Genomic DNA, 18,519 nt, shown 5'->3' with positions numbered 1-18,519 from the left:
TTACCTCTATACTTGTATTTAGGTAGTTGAGTGATTATAAATTTGTTTGACCGTAGGGAGGATTAGTTTAACGACCTAGTTTTCCCCACGTCAACCATGCTCATACCAATCCAAGAAATGCAAACAATCTATTAATAAATAAACTAGGTCGAATAATTAAAGCACTTGTTGATCCTACGGTCGAGAATTAACACTTACGAATTAACATATGTAGTTTAGTCGCTAACATAATCAAATTCGCCAATTGTAATTAAGCATCTAAAAAAATGATCTTTCAATTCTAATTTTTACTAACTAAATAATGAACTCATGAAATTGGCCAATTACATGAATCAAACAATAAAGCACAAATCAATTGGAATTATTCAAACCCTAATTCATAAATAAATAAGCTTAAATAATTAAGGTATAAACATGGCTTCCCTCACTTAGCCCTATAAAACGACTACTCACTCATAATTGAAATAAACGAAACAAAAAAAAGATAAAATAAACTTGAATTCATAATTAAGAAAATAAAGAACGAAAAGAATAAATGAAATACCTCGATGATTGAATTAATGGAGAATAATAAACTAGCTTAGGGTTCACAATGGAGAGAAAACTAAAGAAGCGTTTAATCTAGAAAATAAAGCATGAGAGAAGAAATTAAAATCCTCTCAAGTATTTATATTAAAGCTTAATTCTAAATAAAATATACAAACAAAATAAAATAAGTAAATAAAAATAACAAAAGTCATCATGTGATTGGTCGGCTGGAGAATCAAAGTCGTAGGAGGCCGAATAGCCCAAGGTTCCGCACGCAAGACCCATCGCCCGATAGGTGGCCGATGGTCGAGTGGCTGCGGGCTGCGACGAAGTTGATGCTCGACCATCGCCCGATGGATTTCCAGTGGGCCAGGCATATTCAAGGGCTCGTGTATGCAGCTAAGCCATCGCCCGATGGCTGGGCGCTTGACTGGCAGATTTGTAGGACAGACTTTGGAAGGCTGTAACTCATGATGTAGGAATTGTATGAAGACTTTCCACCTATCATTAGAAAGCTCTTCAAGTCTAGTTTCTAACCCAACTTGAATCACCTCAATCCAATCAGTAGAACTTGAGTTATGGCTAAAACAATCCACAAGGGTCCTTTTTTGCCTTGTTGTTCATAAGTGTTTGCTTCGTTTTCACTCATATCCAATCTAGATTGACACATAGTGAACTCTTGAGGATCCCATGTTCATTTTCCATGTACACACTAATCAAAACCGGCGTCTATGAGCATATATAAAATCCTCGATTAACACTCTTAATTAATCGGCTTCCATCTAATTACATCCGAATCAACTCTAAACTCTTTGAAAGTGTTCAAATGACTATGAAAAACCTGAAACATTAAGAAAAACACAAAGTGAGCGTATTAGAGCGATATATGATGACTTATGCAAATATGACCCTAAAATCGACCAAAAAGACTAAGAAAAAGGTTTAAAAACTAACATAAATGTGCCTAAGAACCCTATATAAATACGATTCGTCAACACGTACTTCAGTTGAGCAATTAGGTCATTTGAATTCACAGGTCATTCGGTCAAAATCCTTCCCACAATCCCAAGAGAAACCTTGGCTTCCTCCTCCTCCTCTCCTTCCACAACTCACCACCTTAGTTTCATCATCTCTATGATTAGGTTCATTAAGATTGATAGTCAGGCTCTCATTGTTACTCGTCATTCTAGCAGCCTCGAAAGAATCAAGACCAACCTTCAAAGAAGGTGAAAACTAGGAACCCTAGAAAAGCCCTCCCAAGAGTCGCACTCTAGAGGGAAAAAATCTATCTAAATGTTTTTGCTGCAAAGTATTCTTTCATGTTAATTGAGAGAAAGAAGAACCAGTCCTTCTTTCAATTGCCTAATGTCAGTTAATTTAGCAATTCTTCTATGTTGATGACCATCATCGATTTTTATATGTATGTTATGTTATCCATTTTTATTTCCATTTCTATAACTATAATAAAATTATGGTATATTTAGTCATATTATTATTTGGTTTTATCTTCTAATTTTATGTTGTGGTTTCATTTTTTTTTCATATACAGTTACTTTATTTATTGAGAAAATATGAGAATATTTGTCGTGCCTTTCTCATTTATTAAACAACAATATATAATACAAGCGTACACTAGGGTTAGGGTTAAAACTACATTAGTACTTTACAAACTAAATATATACTAGATTATTTACATAATCTGACACACCCCCGCAATCGAAACGGGAGGACCACGAACGCGAAAACCACGGCTCTTGGCATAATGTATAGCCTCAATATTCTTTTGTGCAATCAGTGGCGGAGCCAAGGGGGGGCTGGCGTGGGCCATGGCCTCCCCCATGGCTGTAAATAATTATTAAAAGTAGCAATAAGTTTCATATGTTAAGTTGTAGAGGAGATGGTTTAATTAGGTTGCATTATTCATTTTCTCTTCCTCATCCTGGGTTCGAGTCCTATGTCTTGCATATTTTTTGTTTATTTTTGCTTTAGTGCACTCACCGCTTGTAGGCTGTAGCTATAGTAAATAAGAGTAGTGTCTAGTTTGTGGTCTTTGTCTTTGGGCACTTGTCTGTTGTCTCCTTTAACTATTTCCAAAATATAATCAACTCAAAGTTTTACTTTATTAAAAATAATTGGGTTTACTCATTTAATATATTTTGTGTGTGTATGAAAATGAGATATGAGTAAATATATAAGATTTGGCCCCCCTAACAAAAAAATTCTGGCTCTGCCACTGTGTGCAATTCTAGTGAAAGTTTTGTTTTATAAGATATTGTTGTCTAAGATCAATGTTCTCCATAAGGAGTCATTATTGTAGCCAATAAATGAACTTATTCCCCCTTATTTACCCTAAACACAGTTTCAAAGTCTGAATTTCAGCTGATCATTTGAAATTTCAGTAATGTGTTACTGGTATGATTTCGTATTTGGTAAAAGCATCAGGAATTGAGACTATTTCTAAGCATTTAAATAAATCACAAAATAATATGCAAGTTTTAAAGTACTCGGAGCCATATTAGGGATTAATCTATCTTTTATGATAGAGAATCGTCAAGGATTAAAGTCCTAAAGAATATAAAAAATACATGTATGTCAATAACTAAAAATTTTGCTATCCTTTAATCAAAAGTTTGAGAAATAAAAGAGAAGAAATATAGTTGGATAAAATATCTTCCAAATTGACTAGCTAGATAAAATAATCTCTATATATTTAACTCTTGAATCGTGATGTTAAAAAAATTAAGACTCAACAAAAGAGATTTTCAAGCCATGGTTATAACTTATAAGTGATGATTGGTGTTTTGGTCAAAAAACTGATCACCAGGTTCGACCTGGGTTGCGATAATTACAGCTAGATTAAAACGATGAAATTAGCAGGATTGGAATCCACAAAAAGGAAAGGGGGAAGAAGAAACAAAAGATGGTGACGCAGAAAACCCCAAGAATAAGGGTAAAAACTGCGGGTGGCTATGAGTCCACCAATCCACTAGGTAATCAAGTTTTACAGGTTACAATGTAGGTCGCAATTTAATGACTAGAACAATAAATCTTTCACAGTACTTAATAATTATGGCTCTAATATTTGTGATGATTTTCCTCTGGTCGTTTCTCCTTATATGCTTGGAAAACCTTCTAAGATCCCTTCAACGGCACTCTCCTGCTGCTCCTAGAATCACGGGATTGAGGGCTGGAGTGATTCCTTCCTTTTCTCCACATTTCCTGGTCAAAGGCTTCTTGATTTGAACTGGTCTTCTCCAACGGCTAGGTTTTAGAGAATGGCTCCTATTTCCACGGGTAGAGGCTTGACTCAAAGATTCTGGGGAATATTCCTCGAGGTTATACCCAGCTTGCTTGATTCCTAGACATCAGCTTCGTAGCTATATAGGACCTGTGCTTCGTTTGAGTTGTAACCTGTAACCTGACTACCTGTAGAACATAAGAATTTACAGGTGAAAATTTTAGCATAACAGTTTGCCCCCAGCTTGTCTCTTAGATGTTCCAGTGACTTCTATGAGGCAAGCTTCAAAGAATTTGCATTTTTCTTAAAAAGATAAAAATTCAATTTGTTATCCCAAAGATAACCTTAAGTCCGTTGCAAAGGATAAATACTCTTTGAAAAGATTAAATTCAAGCCGTTAGACTCATTAATGCATTATAAATAGATAAACAAGAATCTTCCAACCACTTCTTCTATCACGATAAACATAATCTCATAAAATCTAGGGTTTTCTTTTGCGAAAATTGGAAGAATCAGATCAACGAAGAAGCAGCTCGATTTAAGCTTGGATTCTGCTGTAGGGGAGTCAAACTTTGCCGATTTCCTCTGTCCTGGTAAGTAATTGAGTTTCTATTTTCTCGATTTTGCTGTTTTCTCGATTTTTCTTGCGAAAATTGTTTTCAATTATGGTAAAAATTAAGCATGTTGCTAAGAAAAAATGTCATAGACATACGAATAGGAACTTGAGAGTGAACCAAAATAAGATGGGGAAAGCTGATGAGGACAAAGCTAGCAAAGTCACAGAGGCTGATTTGGCGGAGCTGAAAGCAACAACTGGGTTCCCTGAACCTGCTGTGCTCGTTGCGCCTGGACCAGATGATAGGCCACAATTTTGCAATGATGATAACATCGTGTTCTATGAATACCCTTTTAGACATGGTTTTACCTACCCTTTCTCTCACCTGGCTAGGCAAATTCTTGAAACGTTTGATCTGAGCCCTGGGCAGCTTATGCCTGCGGTTTGGAATTTGATAGCAATTGTGAATGAGGCTACTGCTAAGTGGGAGACTAGAGTGACTGTTGCTGACTTCATGAGGTGTTATGAGTTAAGAAAGAAAGATCTTGACAGGGTCACAATATATAAGAGAGCCTCATACAACCCTCCCCCCTTCCTTGGATATGAAACCCAAGACAGGTCATGGAAATCGAGGTTTTTCTTCGTGCTAAAGGATTCTCTAGGAGAATTTGGAAAGTGGATTAGGAGTGGCTGGCACAAAGGTAAACTTTCTGTCTTAAGTGTGATGGGTTTTGGAGTGAGGTATATTAACTAAGTGTTTTGAATTTGTGTTCTTTTTTCAGATCTGCGTTTGGACATCATCAAGCCAGAAGACGGTTCAGAATCTACTGCGAACCTACTGTACCAGGTTCCTGAAAGGGCTCTGTGGACTCAATCTGCTCCTGAGAAAGTTGTTAGTACTCACTCTGTTCCCTCTTCTACTACCACTAGTGCTACCATGACTTCAGGTACAGTTCATCTACTTTAGGCTTATTAATTGTGTAACTCTCGAGTGGTGTGCTAAGGGTATTTGCTTATTTGGTTTTAATAGGAAAGGCTAGCATTATGTCACGTGAAGAATCACTTCAGCGTGTAAAGAGGAAGAGAGGTAGTGGTTCACTGGGAGGTTCTATTGATACCACTGTTCATCAGGCTGAGGATAGTCCTTCCAGGACTTTGTCTAACAAGGAGGCTACTAAGACTCATCGTACTAGGTCCACTACTGGTCCTTTTGAAGCTGTGATCATCCCAGACACCTATGATGTCAGTTTTCCTCCTGATTTCCTAGCTGAAGAGGGTTCTAATAATGGGATCTGGCCTTATGCTCAGAAGCTCCTGTTTCCAGCAGCAGCTAAGCGTTTGGCCAATTTGGGAGGTTCTTTGGCTCTAGCTGATGGGGCCCAACTGGTTTTACAGGTTTGATCTTTGCTTGGGCTAGGTTTGATTTACTTCCTGATAGTTTTTACGTTGACTTAGTGTGTTGTGGTCGTGACAGGGTTTCCAAAATATGTTGTACTCTAAGTACCACTTTGATGGCTTGGAAAGGAAGTTGCAGGAATCTAATAAAGCTAGGAAGGAACTGCAGCTTAAAGCAGATGCAGCCCAGAAAAAGGTGGAAGATGCTAATTCGCTGTTGGAGAGCAAGCAAAAGCAGTTTGAGGAGGAGATGAAAAGAAGGAGGAGGCCTTGAAGGCTAAGGATGTGCAGCTGAAGGAGAAGAACAAAGAAGTGGGCGATTTGTACAAGAGGTTGGTTCATCTTGAGGATGAGCTCAAGGATAAAGAAGCTGAGGTTACTCTGAAGATTAAGGCTTATATGGCTAACGGCTTCTTACTGAAGAAATTTGAGGGGGATGCAGGTACTCAAAAGCTTCGTCAGCTAGTTGATGACTACCTATCTGTTGGCTATATCAGGGATCTGGTATCTGAGGAGGTTGACCCTGGGGAACCTGAGGCTACAAAATCTACTGCAGAGTCTTCTCCAGGTCATCATGTGGAGTCTCCTCCCAAGAGGGTTAATGAAGATGAACAGATGCCTGATGCTTAGTTCATAATGTTCCTTGCTTTCTAAGTAATTTTAGATTTGTTATCAGAATAATCTCTAGTTCTCTAGGACTTTTGTTTTACTTCGTTTGTGGAAACGGAGGTTTAAACTTTGGATCACCTTTTTGCCAAGAACCTTTGAACGTTGAATTTTATTTGGATGATTGTATGATACCTTAGCTTTGCTTTGATTTCTTTGACTTGCGAAAATGCTTGGTATTTCCTTTGCCTTTGTGAATCTGCGGTGTTTGGCGCTTAGGCCCATCGTTGCTTTGTTCATTGAAGTTGTTCCTGCATCATAAGGGTTAGAGGTGGCCGTTGGCATAGCCAACGGCCCTCCAATGCTTAAGTCAGTACCAGTTGTAGGAATTAAATGAACAAAGATAAGAGTTATGAGGTAACTCTTGCTTCTCGTGTTGTCCTGTTGCCTCCCAGGTTCCTTTAGAGTACCTGCTTGCATTGTTCTGTTTCTGCATATCAACAGGTTAGAGCTAACCGTTGGTGTTGCCACCAACGGCCCTCCGATGCTTAAGTTAGTACTGATCGTTTTTAGAGCTAAGAAAAAGAATATGTACAAAATTTTATTTTATTTTTTTTTTTTTTTTTTTTGTAAATGAAAAATCTAGAAGTGATAAAGTTTCAGGTGTGCTGCGTTCCAGCTTCTGGGTACCAGCTTACCGCTTGTGGTGGCTAACCTGTAGGCCCCTTTGCCGATGACTTCTATGATTTGGTATGGGCCTTCCCAAGTTGCCCCCAGCTTACCTGCGTTGAGCTCTTGGGTATTTTGGAAGACTTTCCTCAAGACCCAATCTCCTACCTTGAACATCCTTGCTCTAACATTCTTGTTGAAGCTTCTAGCTACCATCTGTTGGTAGGTGGCCATCCTTATGTATGCTAGGTCTCTTCGTTCCTCTACGGTGTTTAGGTCATGTGCCAGCTCTTCGTTGTTGCGCTCTGGTGTCATCAAGCCATATCTAGCTGTTGGGGTGGTAATTTCTGTAGGTAGCACAGCTTCACATCCGTAGACTAGCGAGAAAGGTGTTTGGCCTGTTGCGGTTCTAGGTGTGGTTTTGTTGGCCCAAAGGATTCTTGGTAGCTCTTCTGCCCATTTACCCTTCTTCTCTTTCAGCTTCTTTTTTAAGGACCCGATGATGACCTTGTTACTAGATTCGGCTTGCCCGTTTGCTTGAGGGTACCTAGGCGTCGAGGTGACCAACGTGATATTCCATTTGTCGCAAAAATTTCTGGTTGGGGCACTTATGAACTGGGACCCGTTGTCGCACACTATTTCAGATGGTACTCCGAACCTGCAGATTATGTTAGTCCAGATAAAATTGATAACTTCTTTGTCTCTGACTTGCTGGAACGCATCTGCTTCAATCCACCTAGAAAAATAATCTGTTAGAGCTAACATGTAGACCTTTTGGCCTGGTGCGACAGGTAGTTTACCTACTATATCTATACCCCACCTCATGAAAGGCCAGGGTGTTAAAGTAGGATGCAGAGGCATAGAGGGTTTGTGAGTGATACCTGAATGTCGCTGACAGCTGTCACACTTGCGTACATACCTATGAGCATCTTCTTGCAGACTTGGCCAATAGTATCCATATTCTAGTATCCTGTTGGATAAGGTTCTTCCAGCTGAATGGGCTCCACATTCCCCATCGTGGAAATCTTTCAGGATTTGCTCATAGCCATCTTCCTTTATGCAGCGTTGCAAGATACCTCTGGTGGATTTTTTGAATAAGACGCCTTGTATGACTGTGTATCTGCTAGCTTTAAACCTTAGTTCCCTTGCTTCTGCTTTGTTTTCTGGTTGTACGTCACACTCCAAATAGTCGAGTATAGGCTGCATCCAACTGGTTGGGTTGATAACAGGTGCAATAAAGTTGGGTTCCTCAGGTTCAATCTTAACGGTTTGGCTTTGAGCAGGAGTGGATGTTTCCAGGTTGTCTGGGTCTGGTTTTACAGGTTCTGGAACGCTAGGTTTAGGTGGTGGGCTGGCTGTGTCCACGGCAGGAGCTAGCAAATGGATGATAGGGATGGAAGAGAATTTGGACTTTCCTAAGGCTGATCCCAGGTTGGCCTGAGCGTCTGCTTGCGTGTTTCTATCTCTAGGTATTTGCTTTATGGTGAAAGTTGGGAACTTGGTTGCTAAGGATTTAGCGAAGTCTAGGTACAAAACCATTTTGGAGTCTTTGGCTGTGAATTCACCATTCATCTGGCTTGCTACCAAGAGGAAGTCGCAGAACACTTGCAGATCGGTGACACCTAGGTCCTTCGCAAGATTCATACCTGCAATCAAAGCTTCATATTCTGCTTCATTGTTAGTAGCTTTGAAATTACAGCAAATAGCTTGTACCATCATGTCCCCCTGTGGCGACTTCAGCACTACGCCAAGACCTGCACCTCGAAAGTTAGAAGAACCATCAACATAAAGTGTCCAGGTACCTGGGTTTAAAACCTGGTTGATTTGCTCAGATTCTAAGGCTGCCTGTTGTTCAAGATCAGGGCTGAAGTCAGCCACAAAGTCGGCTAGTGCTTGCGATTTGATGGCTGTTCTTGGTTCGTACGTGATGCCAAATCTACTAAGCTCGATTGCCCACTTGCTCATTCGACCTGTTAACTCTAGTCTGCGCAAAACGCCTTCACAAGAAAGTTAGTTTTCACCACTATGGGGTGAGTTTCAAAATAGTGGCGAAGTTTCCTGCTAGCTACAATCAGTGCTAATACCAGCTTTTCAAGAGAGGAATATCTGGTTTCAACACTGAGGATAGTTTTACTAACATAATAAACAGGTAACTGCTGGCTTTCAGCTTCCCTTGCTAGGACAGCACTGACAGCTTGGGTGCTGACTGCGAGGTAAAGCTGCAAAGACTCTCCATCAGTAGGTTTAGACAACAATGGTGGCGTCATTAAATAGTGTTTGAGGTCCTGTAGGGCCTTCTCGTGATCATCAGACCAAATAAAACCTTTATTTTTCTTAAGGACGTTATAAAATAAGTGACATTTATCTGATGATCTCGAGATAAACCTATTTAATGCAGCTACTCTACCTGTTAAATTTTGTACCTCTTTCAGGTTTCTAGGTGATTAAATATCAATTACAGCGCGTACCTGGTCTGGGCTAGCTTCGATTCCTCGCTGAGTGACTATATAGCCCAGAAACTTACCTGCAGCTACTCCGAACGAGCATTTAGATGGGTTCAGCTTCATCTTGTACTTCCGGAGGATGCTGAAAGCTTCCTCTAGATGGCTCACATGATCAGCTGCTTGCTTGGACTTGACTAACATATCGTCGATGTAGACTTCCATGGTGTCCCCCAGCTGGTCTTTAAACATTCTGTTAACTAGCCTTTGATAGGTTGAACCTACGTTCTTCAGACCGAACGACATTACTTTGTAGCAGTATATTCCTTTATCTGTCATGAAAGCTGTCTTCTCTTGGTCCTCCGGGTGCATCAGTATCTGGTTGTAGCCGGAATATGCGTCCATGAAGGTGAGGAGCTCATGGCCAGCTGTTGCGTCTACCATTGAATCTATATGAGTGAGAGGAAACAGATCTTTGGGGCATGCTTTGTTTAGATCTGTGAAGTCGATGCAGACCCTCCAGGTTCCATTCTTCTTGCTGACAACAACCACATTAGCTAACTAATCTGGATATTTGACCTCCCTTATCTTCCCGATATCTAGCAGCTTCTGGACTTCTTCATTAATGATCTGGTTGCGCTCCGGGGCGAATTTTCTCCTCTTCTTCTTTACTGGTCTTGCACTGGGATCCACGTTTAGCTTGTGTGTAATTATTTCGGGGATGATTCCTTTCATATCTTGATGTGACCATGCGAAGCAATCTGAATTTTCTTTGAGGCACTTGATGATAGCATCTTTTTGTTCTGCTGTTAATGCAGCTCCAATTTTGACTTTCTGCTCTGGTTTTGATTCATCCAGCACAACTTCATCTAACTGTAACTCATCTGGACGCTTGGGTGCTGGACTTTGCTGTAATTGCTAGATGGCGGGGCCATGGGGTTTCAAGGCGAGCTGGTAACATTCTCGTGCCTGCCTCCTGTCTCCTTCGACTACTGCCACTCCCCATGGGCTTGGGAATTTGAGCAGCTGGTGATAGGTTGATGGAATGGCTTTCATTTTATGGATCCATGGGGTTCCTACTATCACATTGTAAGCAGTCTTGCAGTCTATCACGTAGAACTTGTGCATCATATTAACCCCTTTGAGCAGCGTTGGAAGCTGGATTTCTCCTAAGGAATTCATAGGTTCGCCATTGAACTCGACTAGAACTGTAGACCTCTTGATGATATCTGACTCTTTGAAACCGGCTTGGTCTAAGGCATCCTTGAAAATTATATTAGCTGAGCTTACATTATCTACCAGTACTCTCTTCATCTTGCAGTGACCCACATGGAGGGAGATTACCAAGCAATCATGATGCTCGGGCTCATTGAACCTGCTCTCGTCGAATACAACTGCCATATCATCCAGCTTCTTTTCTTCACTACTTGGATAGGTTTGGGGGATGCTGGATGTTGAGGTACCAACTCTTGAGATACGCTTTGCACTGAAGTAGGTCAAACCGCTGATGCTAGATCCTCCTGATATTTCTTGAATCACGACACCTGGGGTTGGTGAAGCTGGTGGTCCTGATTGGGCTTCTCGCTTGATTTCAGGTCCCTTTCCTTTTTTCCCGAGGAGGTCTTTGAGATATCCTTTCTTGAGTAGCCAAGCTACTTCTCTCTTAAGACTGTTACATTCGTCAGTCCTATGCCCATGATCTCCGTGGTATTCACACCACTTTGATTTATCTTTCTGATGCTCAGGCATGTCGCTCTTCCTGGGCCATCTAACAGGTGGCCCGATATCTTTGAGGGCGTTTACTATCCCCACTATATCAGTGTTGAAACCATACGAGCTGACATCTGGGTGGTACTCTATCGCTGGCCTGCTGGAGCCTTCACCTGCTCCTGGTTCAGATATGTTGTTGATATTGCTACGCCTTGGCTGCCAGCTACCTTGCCTGGTTCCGGGGTTTTGATTGTTGAAAGACTGGTTCCCCGCATACCCTGACGGTCTCCTTTCGACCCAGCTTCTGGCATGCTCGTCCTCTTCTACACGGACTTCGGCCATAGCTCTGGTTCTGACTTCTTCGAATGAGGAACACGGGTACCTTGTCAGCTCATAATATAACTTGGATCTGTAATTGAGACCCTTACAGAAAGCTTCAATAGCAGTTGAGTGGTCACAATTTTTTATGCTGACCATTTCCCGATTGAACCTGTCCCAGTATTGCCGGGTCGTCTCGTTTTGCTTCTGAACGATCCGATACAGGTCACTGCTCTGCTTATCTAGCTCTCGGCTGGTGGCGAATTGTTGATAGAATTAGTTCACCAAGCTGGAGAAGCTAGCGATGGTACCTGGCTTCAGATTAATAAGCCATTGGAGTGCAGGTCCTGATAAGGTAGCGCCAAAGGACTTGCACATGGTGGGTTCAATCAGTTCCCACGGTATTGATAATTGCCACATTTTCTGCTTGTACTGGGCCACGTGATCTTGAGGGTCAGTGGTTCCATCGTACATCTTTGAAAAAGAAGGAATGCTTAGCTTTGTGGGAATGCGCACTTTAGCTATTTCCTCCACAAAGGGGGATTCAGCGAATCCATCACGGGATTCATAGGCTACAGGTTTGGGAGCACCCGGTAGCCGAGTCAGGAGCTTCATCATCTTCCTATTTTGAGCTTTGATAACGGCAACTTCTCTGGCCATAGGGTTAGGATCCCCACCACCTTGCTTCTCATTATTGCGAGACATTTCTCTCTCATCTTCTTCTTCAGATTCATCAGAGGATACCAGGGTGAATTGGGGTATATCATCGATTTTTACCCTCTTCTTTTTGTTGCTCCTGACAGATTCGAGCTCTTTGGATATCTTCTCCAAGGATGCTTCAGATTCAGCTTTAAGCCTCGCCAGGGTTGCTTGAGATTCTTCTTCTAGCTTCTGGCTTCGCTCGATGGAGGCTTTCAGCTCTTCGCGCAGTTGCTCGATTAATGCGTTTGCATTTGGATCTGGATCTTCTCCCACCATGAAGGGTGGACCAATTTATCTAACTGTATCCCCACAGACGGCGCCAAACTGTTTTGGTCAAAAAATTGATCACCAGGTTCGACCTGGGTTGCGATAATTACAGCTAGATTAAAACGATGAAATTAGCAGGATTGGAATCCACAAAAACGAAAAGGGGAAAAGGGGAAGAAGACACAAAAGATGGTGACGCAGAAAACCCCAAGAATAAGGGTAAAAACTGCGGGTGGCTATGAGTCCACCAATCCACTAGGTAATCAAGTTTTATAGGTTACAATGTAGGGCGCAATTTAATGACTAGAACAATAAATCTTTCACAGTACTTAATAATTATGGCTCTAATATTTGTGATGATTTTCCTCTAGTCGTTTCTCCTTTTATATGCTTGGAAAACCTTCTAAGATCCCTTCAACGGCACTCTCCTGCTGCTCCTAGAATCACGGGATTGAGGGCTGGAGTGATTCCTTCCTTTTCTCCACATTTCCTGGTCAAAGCTTCTTGATTTGAACTGGTCTTCTCCAACGGCTAGGTTGTAGAGAATGGCTCCTATTTCCACGGGTAGAGGCTTGACTCAAAGATTCTGGGGAATATTCCTCGAGGTTATACCCAGCTTGCTTGATTCCTAGACATCAGCTTCGTAGCTATATAGGACCTGTGCTTCGTTTGAGTTGTAACCTGTAACCTGACTACCTGTAGAACATAAGAATTTACAGGTGAAAATTTTAGCATAACAATTGGTCATCTTATAGAGATGATTGATATGTTATTTTATATAGTAATTGGTCCCCTAACTTAAGGTCATATTTGTGCTTAATGGTATTGGTAAGGAAAATTCTTTGACATACATCATGAGTCACGACACTTTTGAACTTCATACTGCTTAATTAATGAGTTCTTTGCATGTTGTATTTGTTCTTTGATGAATCATGACATTGAAACTTCTTTGATGAATCATGACATAGAAATGCCTTTACTTGAATTTGGTAATATATAGGGATCAATATTTTATTTGAGTCATGAACCGTCAGAGGAATACAATGTGGTCAGTTTGGCACTTATTCGCGGGGATGACCATTTTAGGGAGGCATAAGCAAGCCTCATAAGATGAGGGGCAGTGATGAATTAGAAATTCTATGTTATGTTTATTGTGATTAACCTAGCTAGGCTTAACATTGCTCAAATGATGGCTTTGCACGTTGAAAAACCTGCAAAGGCACCTATAGGACTCCCATTTGTTTCGGTGGGATGATCACCCTATAACTTACTTGTTATAAGGTTAGTTGCGCTAGCTATATAGAACCTGAATCCCTTTTTAACCTCTAATATTGACTATTTTGATTGGATTAGAACCAACTTGTCTGTCCTCCAACCCAATTAAGAGAATGCATTGGGTAGTGAACAAAGAAAAGATTTCCCCCCCTTCCTCTAATTTGACCGAATTTTCGAAGCTCCTTAACATCAACCTGACAACCTCCCTACCCCTCACATTGGTGTCGGGCCCTTCCCTTCTATAGATGATGACCAACCTTATCCTCAATTCAAAATGGATGCAATCATGAACTCTGCATAATATGTAATTGAGTATATGCAAAAGATGGGAGGATGACTTAGGCACTTTCACCACCCATGAAGGTTCCTTATATAATAAAGTGGCCTTACTAGAGGAGTTAAGGGCATGCATTGTACCCCATGTATTATGTATAATGGTTATGCATGCAAGGGTATGGTTTCCTGAAATGGTTATGTTACCCTTAACAAGGGTTTGGAGCTCCAAGAGCCATGGGTGGCTATGTCAACTTTTCTTCCAAGGTGGGGATATGGGGTGGTGGTGGACCCTAGTGGTTATTTTAGTGGTTATGGGGGAAATATTTTTCCTAATGGATTTTAGGCTCCTCATGACATGGTGGTGTTGGTCCTAGCCATAGATCGGAGGCGGTGGTGGTTGTGGTGATTATGATTAATGGCAATGATTATTTTGCTTATGTTGAAGAGTAGCTCTCCTATCTACTACCTCTCCCTTCCAAGTCAATGAGGACTGATTTGACTTGGGCGAATAATGTTTTGTATATACAGTACTTTCTTTCTATCTCCCTTTCTATTTGTGTTTTATTGCTTTTAAAGTTTAGATTTAATTGCTTTTATAGATTAGCTTTAAGGCTGTGAAAAAAGAATAAAAAATACAAATATGATGAAAAATAAAGTCATATACTTTCCTGTACCCGATTTAAAATTGTGGAAATTGTTTTGATTCTTAGTTATCAATGATAATTATTGTGTATTAGCCGATTATGAAGTGAATTTCGATTGTTACAGCTCCTAATATAAGCAAATTTTGTCCAACTATTTTTGAATTTGGTGCTTGACTAGTTGATTTGCCAGGAATTATATATTGTGTGTTATTGGTATGTCATTAAGTCTGGCTATTGATTTGAAACTAAGCTATGAGGAAGATGAAAGCTTTGTTCTTTTAGTTGATTTCAAACGAGATTAGATACATTTACACTTATTGCTTCCCATGTTATTGTATACTCCCTTTTACTATTTATTAGACACATTGCAAGCCTCTTCATTTTTTTTTTTTTTTTTTGAAAGAACATTACAAGCCTATTTAATTAGCCTCATTGTTTACTAGTCCCAAGCTTGGTTTGGGGAAACTATTAGTTAGTGAAGTAAAGGTGTTGTGAAGTGCAATATTTTTGCACAGTTTGGTTGAAAAAAGGAGTATACAAGCTCAATTACTGAAGTCTCATTTTATGTAATTAATTTGGAGTGTTTTAAGTGGTTTAGTTGTGTATTGTATAGAGGTACTTTGCCAAATGGGTGTCATGTTGCAGTCAAGCGTTTCTGAATTCAATTCTTGAGCTCTTTGACCATGGACAGAAGGAAGTCCCTAAAGCGGGTTGGGGCTTTGAGCTGGATCAAGCACCCAATGTTGTAATGTTAATTCTAATAATAAGTGTTAACACTTTGTAGTAGTGTTAAGAGTCTTAAGAATACCCAAAGCCTAGCACCTACCTAATGCTAGTAATAAGGAATAGTCCTGTATAAAATGTATTGGAACATTTCATTTCAATTTATTCCTTCTATCCCTTCTAAGCTTGTCGAAATTACCCATACCATAAATGGTGACACTGTCACAGGTAACCACACTTTTACTCACAACTCACAAGTATTGTTTTTGGACCCATAAATTTTCTCTATTAACGTCACTCAGCTAAAACTCAACAGCTTGTAAAAACGACGGGGTAAAAAATTGCGGACAGCGGGGAGCAAGTATTGAACACTTGCATCAAGAGGAAAAAGAGCATGAAAAAAAACTGATCTGGTGATTACATTAATTTTAACTCTACATACTCACCCAAAAAATTGTTATATCAATCTAACCGCAAAAGTGAGGTTGCTGACCCCCCCCCCCCCCCCAAAAAAAAAAAAAAGGGACACACACACTAGTACATCTTTGATGCTTAAATAAAATCCATAAAGTACAAAACCATAGAAGGAAGCACCAAAAATCCCAGTGCTCAACATAGTTCCTAACTTAACGGTTGGCCTTGGCAACTCTTTCAATCTCATCTTTCTTCTTGATAGCATAACTGCAGATAAAAATTTAAAGAAAAAATAATAAATAATCCGTAAAAGACAGCATATGATAAGCATTGAGCTGCTCTGGGTTCTTTCTAAACATGATAATCCATGTTAATGCACGGATATATCTAGGATTATTATTACTATGGAAGATAGCATATTAGAATCTAAATAAAAGATTCTTATGAAATAATTAAGGTATAGTTAAACGAATTATTTGAAATGATAGAAAGGAAATTAATGGTTCACATATAATATAAGCAAGAATGGTGTTAAACAATTTCTATAGTTTGAGACCGATAGATTGAGCATTTCTCAACTCCGACCAGCCACCACATACTTCTTATACTTTTTTTAACAATCAAGTTAAGTACTGTGAACAAAATTTCAAATCTTTCAAACCATGACATTTCAACATTGAGTTCAACATGCCAAAAACTGTACAGCTAGTCAGCTACCCTATACATCATCGAGCATATGCTGCTAACTATAGAGCATTCATTAAAACAGACAGATTACTGACAAACAAGTAAGGACAGCAATTCATCAATGGTGGTTACAGGTAGAGTGAAATTACCTGTTGGATGAACCCTTGGCAGCATTGATGAGTTCATCAGCAAGGCATTCGGCAATGGTCTTGATGTTCCTGAAAGCACTCTCACGAGCTCCAGTAGTAAGAAGATAGATTGCCTGGTTTACACGCCTTAGTGGAGAGATATCAACAGCTTGACGCCTCACAACACCAGCAGAACCAATTCTGGTTGCATCTTCTCTTGGTCCGCTGCATAACACAACATGTTAAACGTGTTTAAAACAAATAAATGAAAGCTAATGAACCAATACCAACTTTTATTCATTATTCTAAATTTCCTATATATGATTAAAAAAAAATGGTGCAAAGAAAACAAAGACAGAGCCTATAGAGAAGTCAAAATAAAACAGTAATGGGGTTTTCTGATACCTGTTGATGATGGCATCAACAACAACTTGAATTGGGTTCAAGTCAGTCAAGAGATGGATGATGTCCATGGCATGCTTAATAATGCGAACAGCCATCAGCTTCTTTCCATTGTTGCGTCCGTGCATCATGAGAGAGTTGGTCAACCTCTCAACAATAGGGCATTGAGCTTTCCTGAAACGCTTCATTTGGTATCTTCCAGAAGTGTGAGGTACATATGTGGCATGCTTAACGGCAGTCACTCCAATGTAATCAGCCAAAGCAATGTCATGGACCTAAACATCCAACCAAGGGCATTCTTTAATAAAGACAGTCCATAAGAGACATAAACATATTCACGTGTCACCATTTTACTACTGAATTGTGATATTGCTTATGAAACTTAACCCTTTACAAGCCAATTAAATATCAATACAACACTTTAAACATAATACAGCAAGCTCATACTGACTAATATACTCCTTTCATTCCAAATCGATAGTGCGTTGATACTAACTAAAATTAGTAATGTAACAATTGAATCCGAACATACCAAGTACATTCATTTCCATACTCATTTGCATGACAGTTGAAAAAGTGAATTTGACGAATAAACAAAATTTGGAACACTTAGAACACTCCATCCTGTAATAGAAAATTACATATAATTTACGTTGATTATATCAAATTATTTTTTTTTTTTTTTTTTTGAACGGGATTATATCCAATTAATTAAATATAAGGAAAAATGATTCATTCAATACAATAGCAATGTAAGTATTCAGTTAACAGCATGTTAAAACAGCAAAAAAGTAAAACTAACACTCTTAAAAGATCCATTCCAATTAAAATAGAGTACAAATTTGTTTGATCAATTCCAAAAATTAAACGCCTTTCCCCGTTAAATTAGCTTAATTAAAAGTAAAAGCATCTCAATAAATAATGCAACTGGGTAAAAATTAACGAAATAAGACTATTGATAAACAAGAATATTAAAAACATAAACCCTTAATTTAGAGAACAAAAATAGGAGAGAGAAGAATACGAACAGTGACTTCGTCGAAGCTCCATCGACCGAAAAGCTTGACCTCATTTTGCAAAGGATCGGGAGTTTCAACTGGGACTGCACCTTCTACCGCCGCCATGGTTTGAGATTGAGCAGAGAGGAATGGAAAAGAGAAGAGAGAAAAGTGACAAGTGCAGAACGCAAAAACCCTAAATTGGCAAGCTTTGGAACTAACTTTGGACTCCTAGGCTATATGTCATGATGGGCCGATCAGATTTAGATTACAAACCCCCATTTTTTTTTTCTTTTTACGAAGTATCTTTTATTTTATTTTATTTATTTTTTTTTTATGTTTGACAAATCTGTTATCTTCAGCTTAATTTCAGTTTAGGGTCTGTTAACATTTGGTTAATTTTAGTTTAGTTCATTTCAGTTCAGCTCCAATCAGTTCAGTTCAGCACCAATCAGTTCAGTTCAGTTTAGTTCAACTCCTAATTTCCTTCATTCTCTCATAAAATATTCATTTCAGCTCAGTTCAGTTCAGTTCAGCTCCAA

At 39.6% G+C, this 18,519-nt stretch overlaps 1 protein-coding gene across 1 annotated transcript; it reads right to left on the bottom strand.

The window, feature by feature from the left end:
* Nucleotides 1-15,870: 15,870 nt before the first annotated feature.
* On the bottom strand, nt 15,871-18,169 carry LOC145616591 (small ribosomal subunit protein uS7-like). The gene is made up of 4 exons (XM_081671343.1): nt 18,008-18,169; nt 16,983-17,254; nt 16,599-16,802; nt 15,871-16,029 (listed from the first exon to the last, which is right to left on the bottom strand). Exons 1-4 carry the CDS (start codon nt 18,101-18,103, stop codon nt 15,975-15,977), a joined length of 627 nt encoding a protein of 208 aa, XP_081527469.1. The 5' UTR covers nt 18,104-18,169; the 3' UTR covers nt 15,871-15,974.
* Between the last annotated feature and the right edge of the window lie 350 nt (nt 18,170-18,519).

The sequence above is a fragment of the Chenopodium album genome, chromosome 26 (genome assembly GCF_948465745.1).
Source record: "Chenopodium album chromosome 26, dcCheAlbu1.1, whole genome shotgun sequence".
Classification (NCBI taxonomy): Eukaryota; Viridiplantae; Streptophyta; class Magnoliopsida; order Caryophyllales; family Amaranthaceae; genus Chenopodium; species Chenopodium album.
The sequence above is the reverse complement of the archived record's forward strand: the minus strand, read 5'-3'. Positions and strand labels throughout refer to the sequence as shown.

Excerpts from the sequence above, each read along its gene's own strand:
- LOC145616591 (XM_081671343.1), bottom strand. The coding sequence starts at position 18,103 with ATGGCGGCGGTAGAAGGTGCAGTCCCAGTTGAAACTCCCGATCCTTTG. Across the intron at positions 17,255-18,007 it reads GGAGCTTCGACGAAGTCACT|GTCCATGACATTGCTTTGGC; the intron begins GTTCGTATTCTT and ends TTGGATGTTTAG. Across the intron at positions 16,803-16,982 it reads GTTGATGCCATCATCAACAG|CGGACCAAGAGAAGATGCAA; the intron begins GTATCAGAAAAC and ends TGTGTTATGCAG.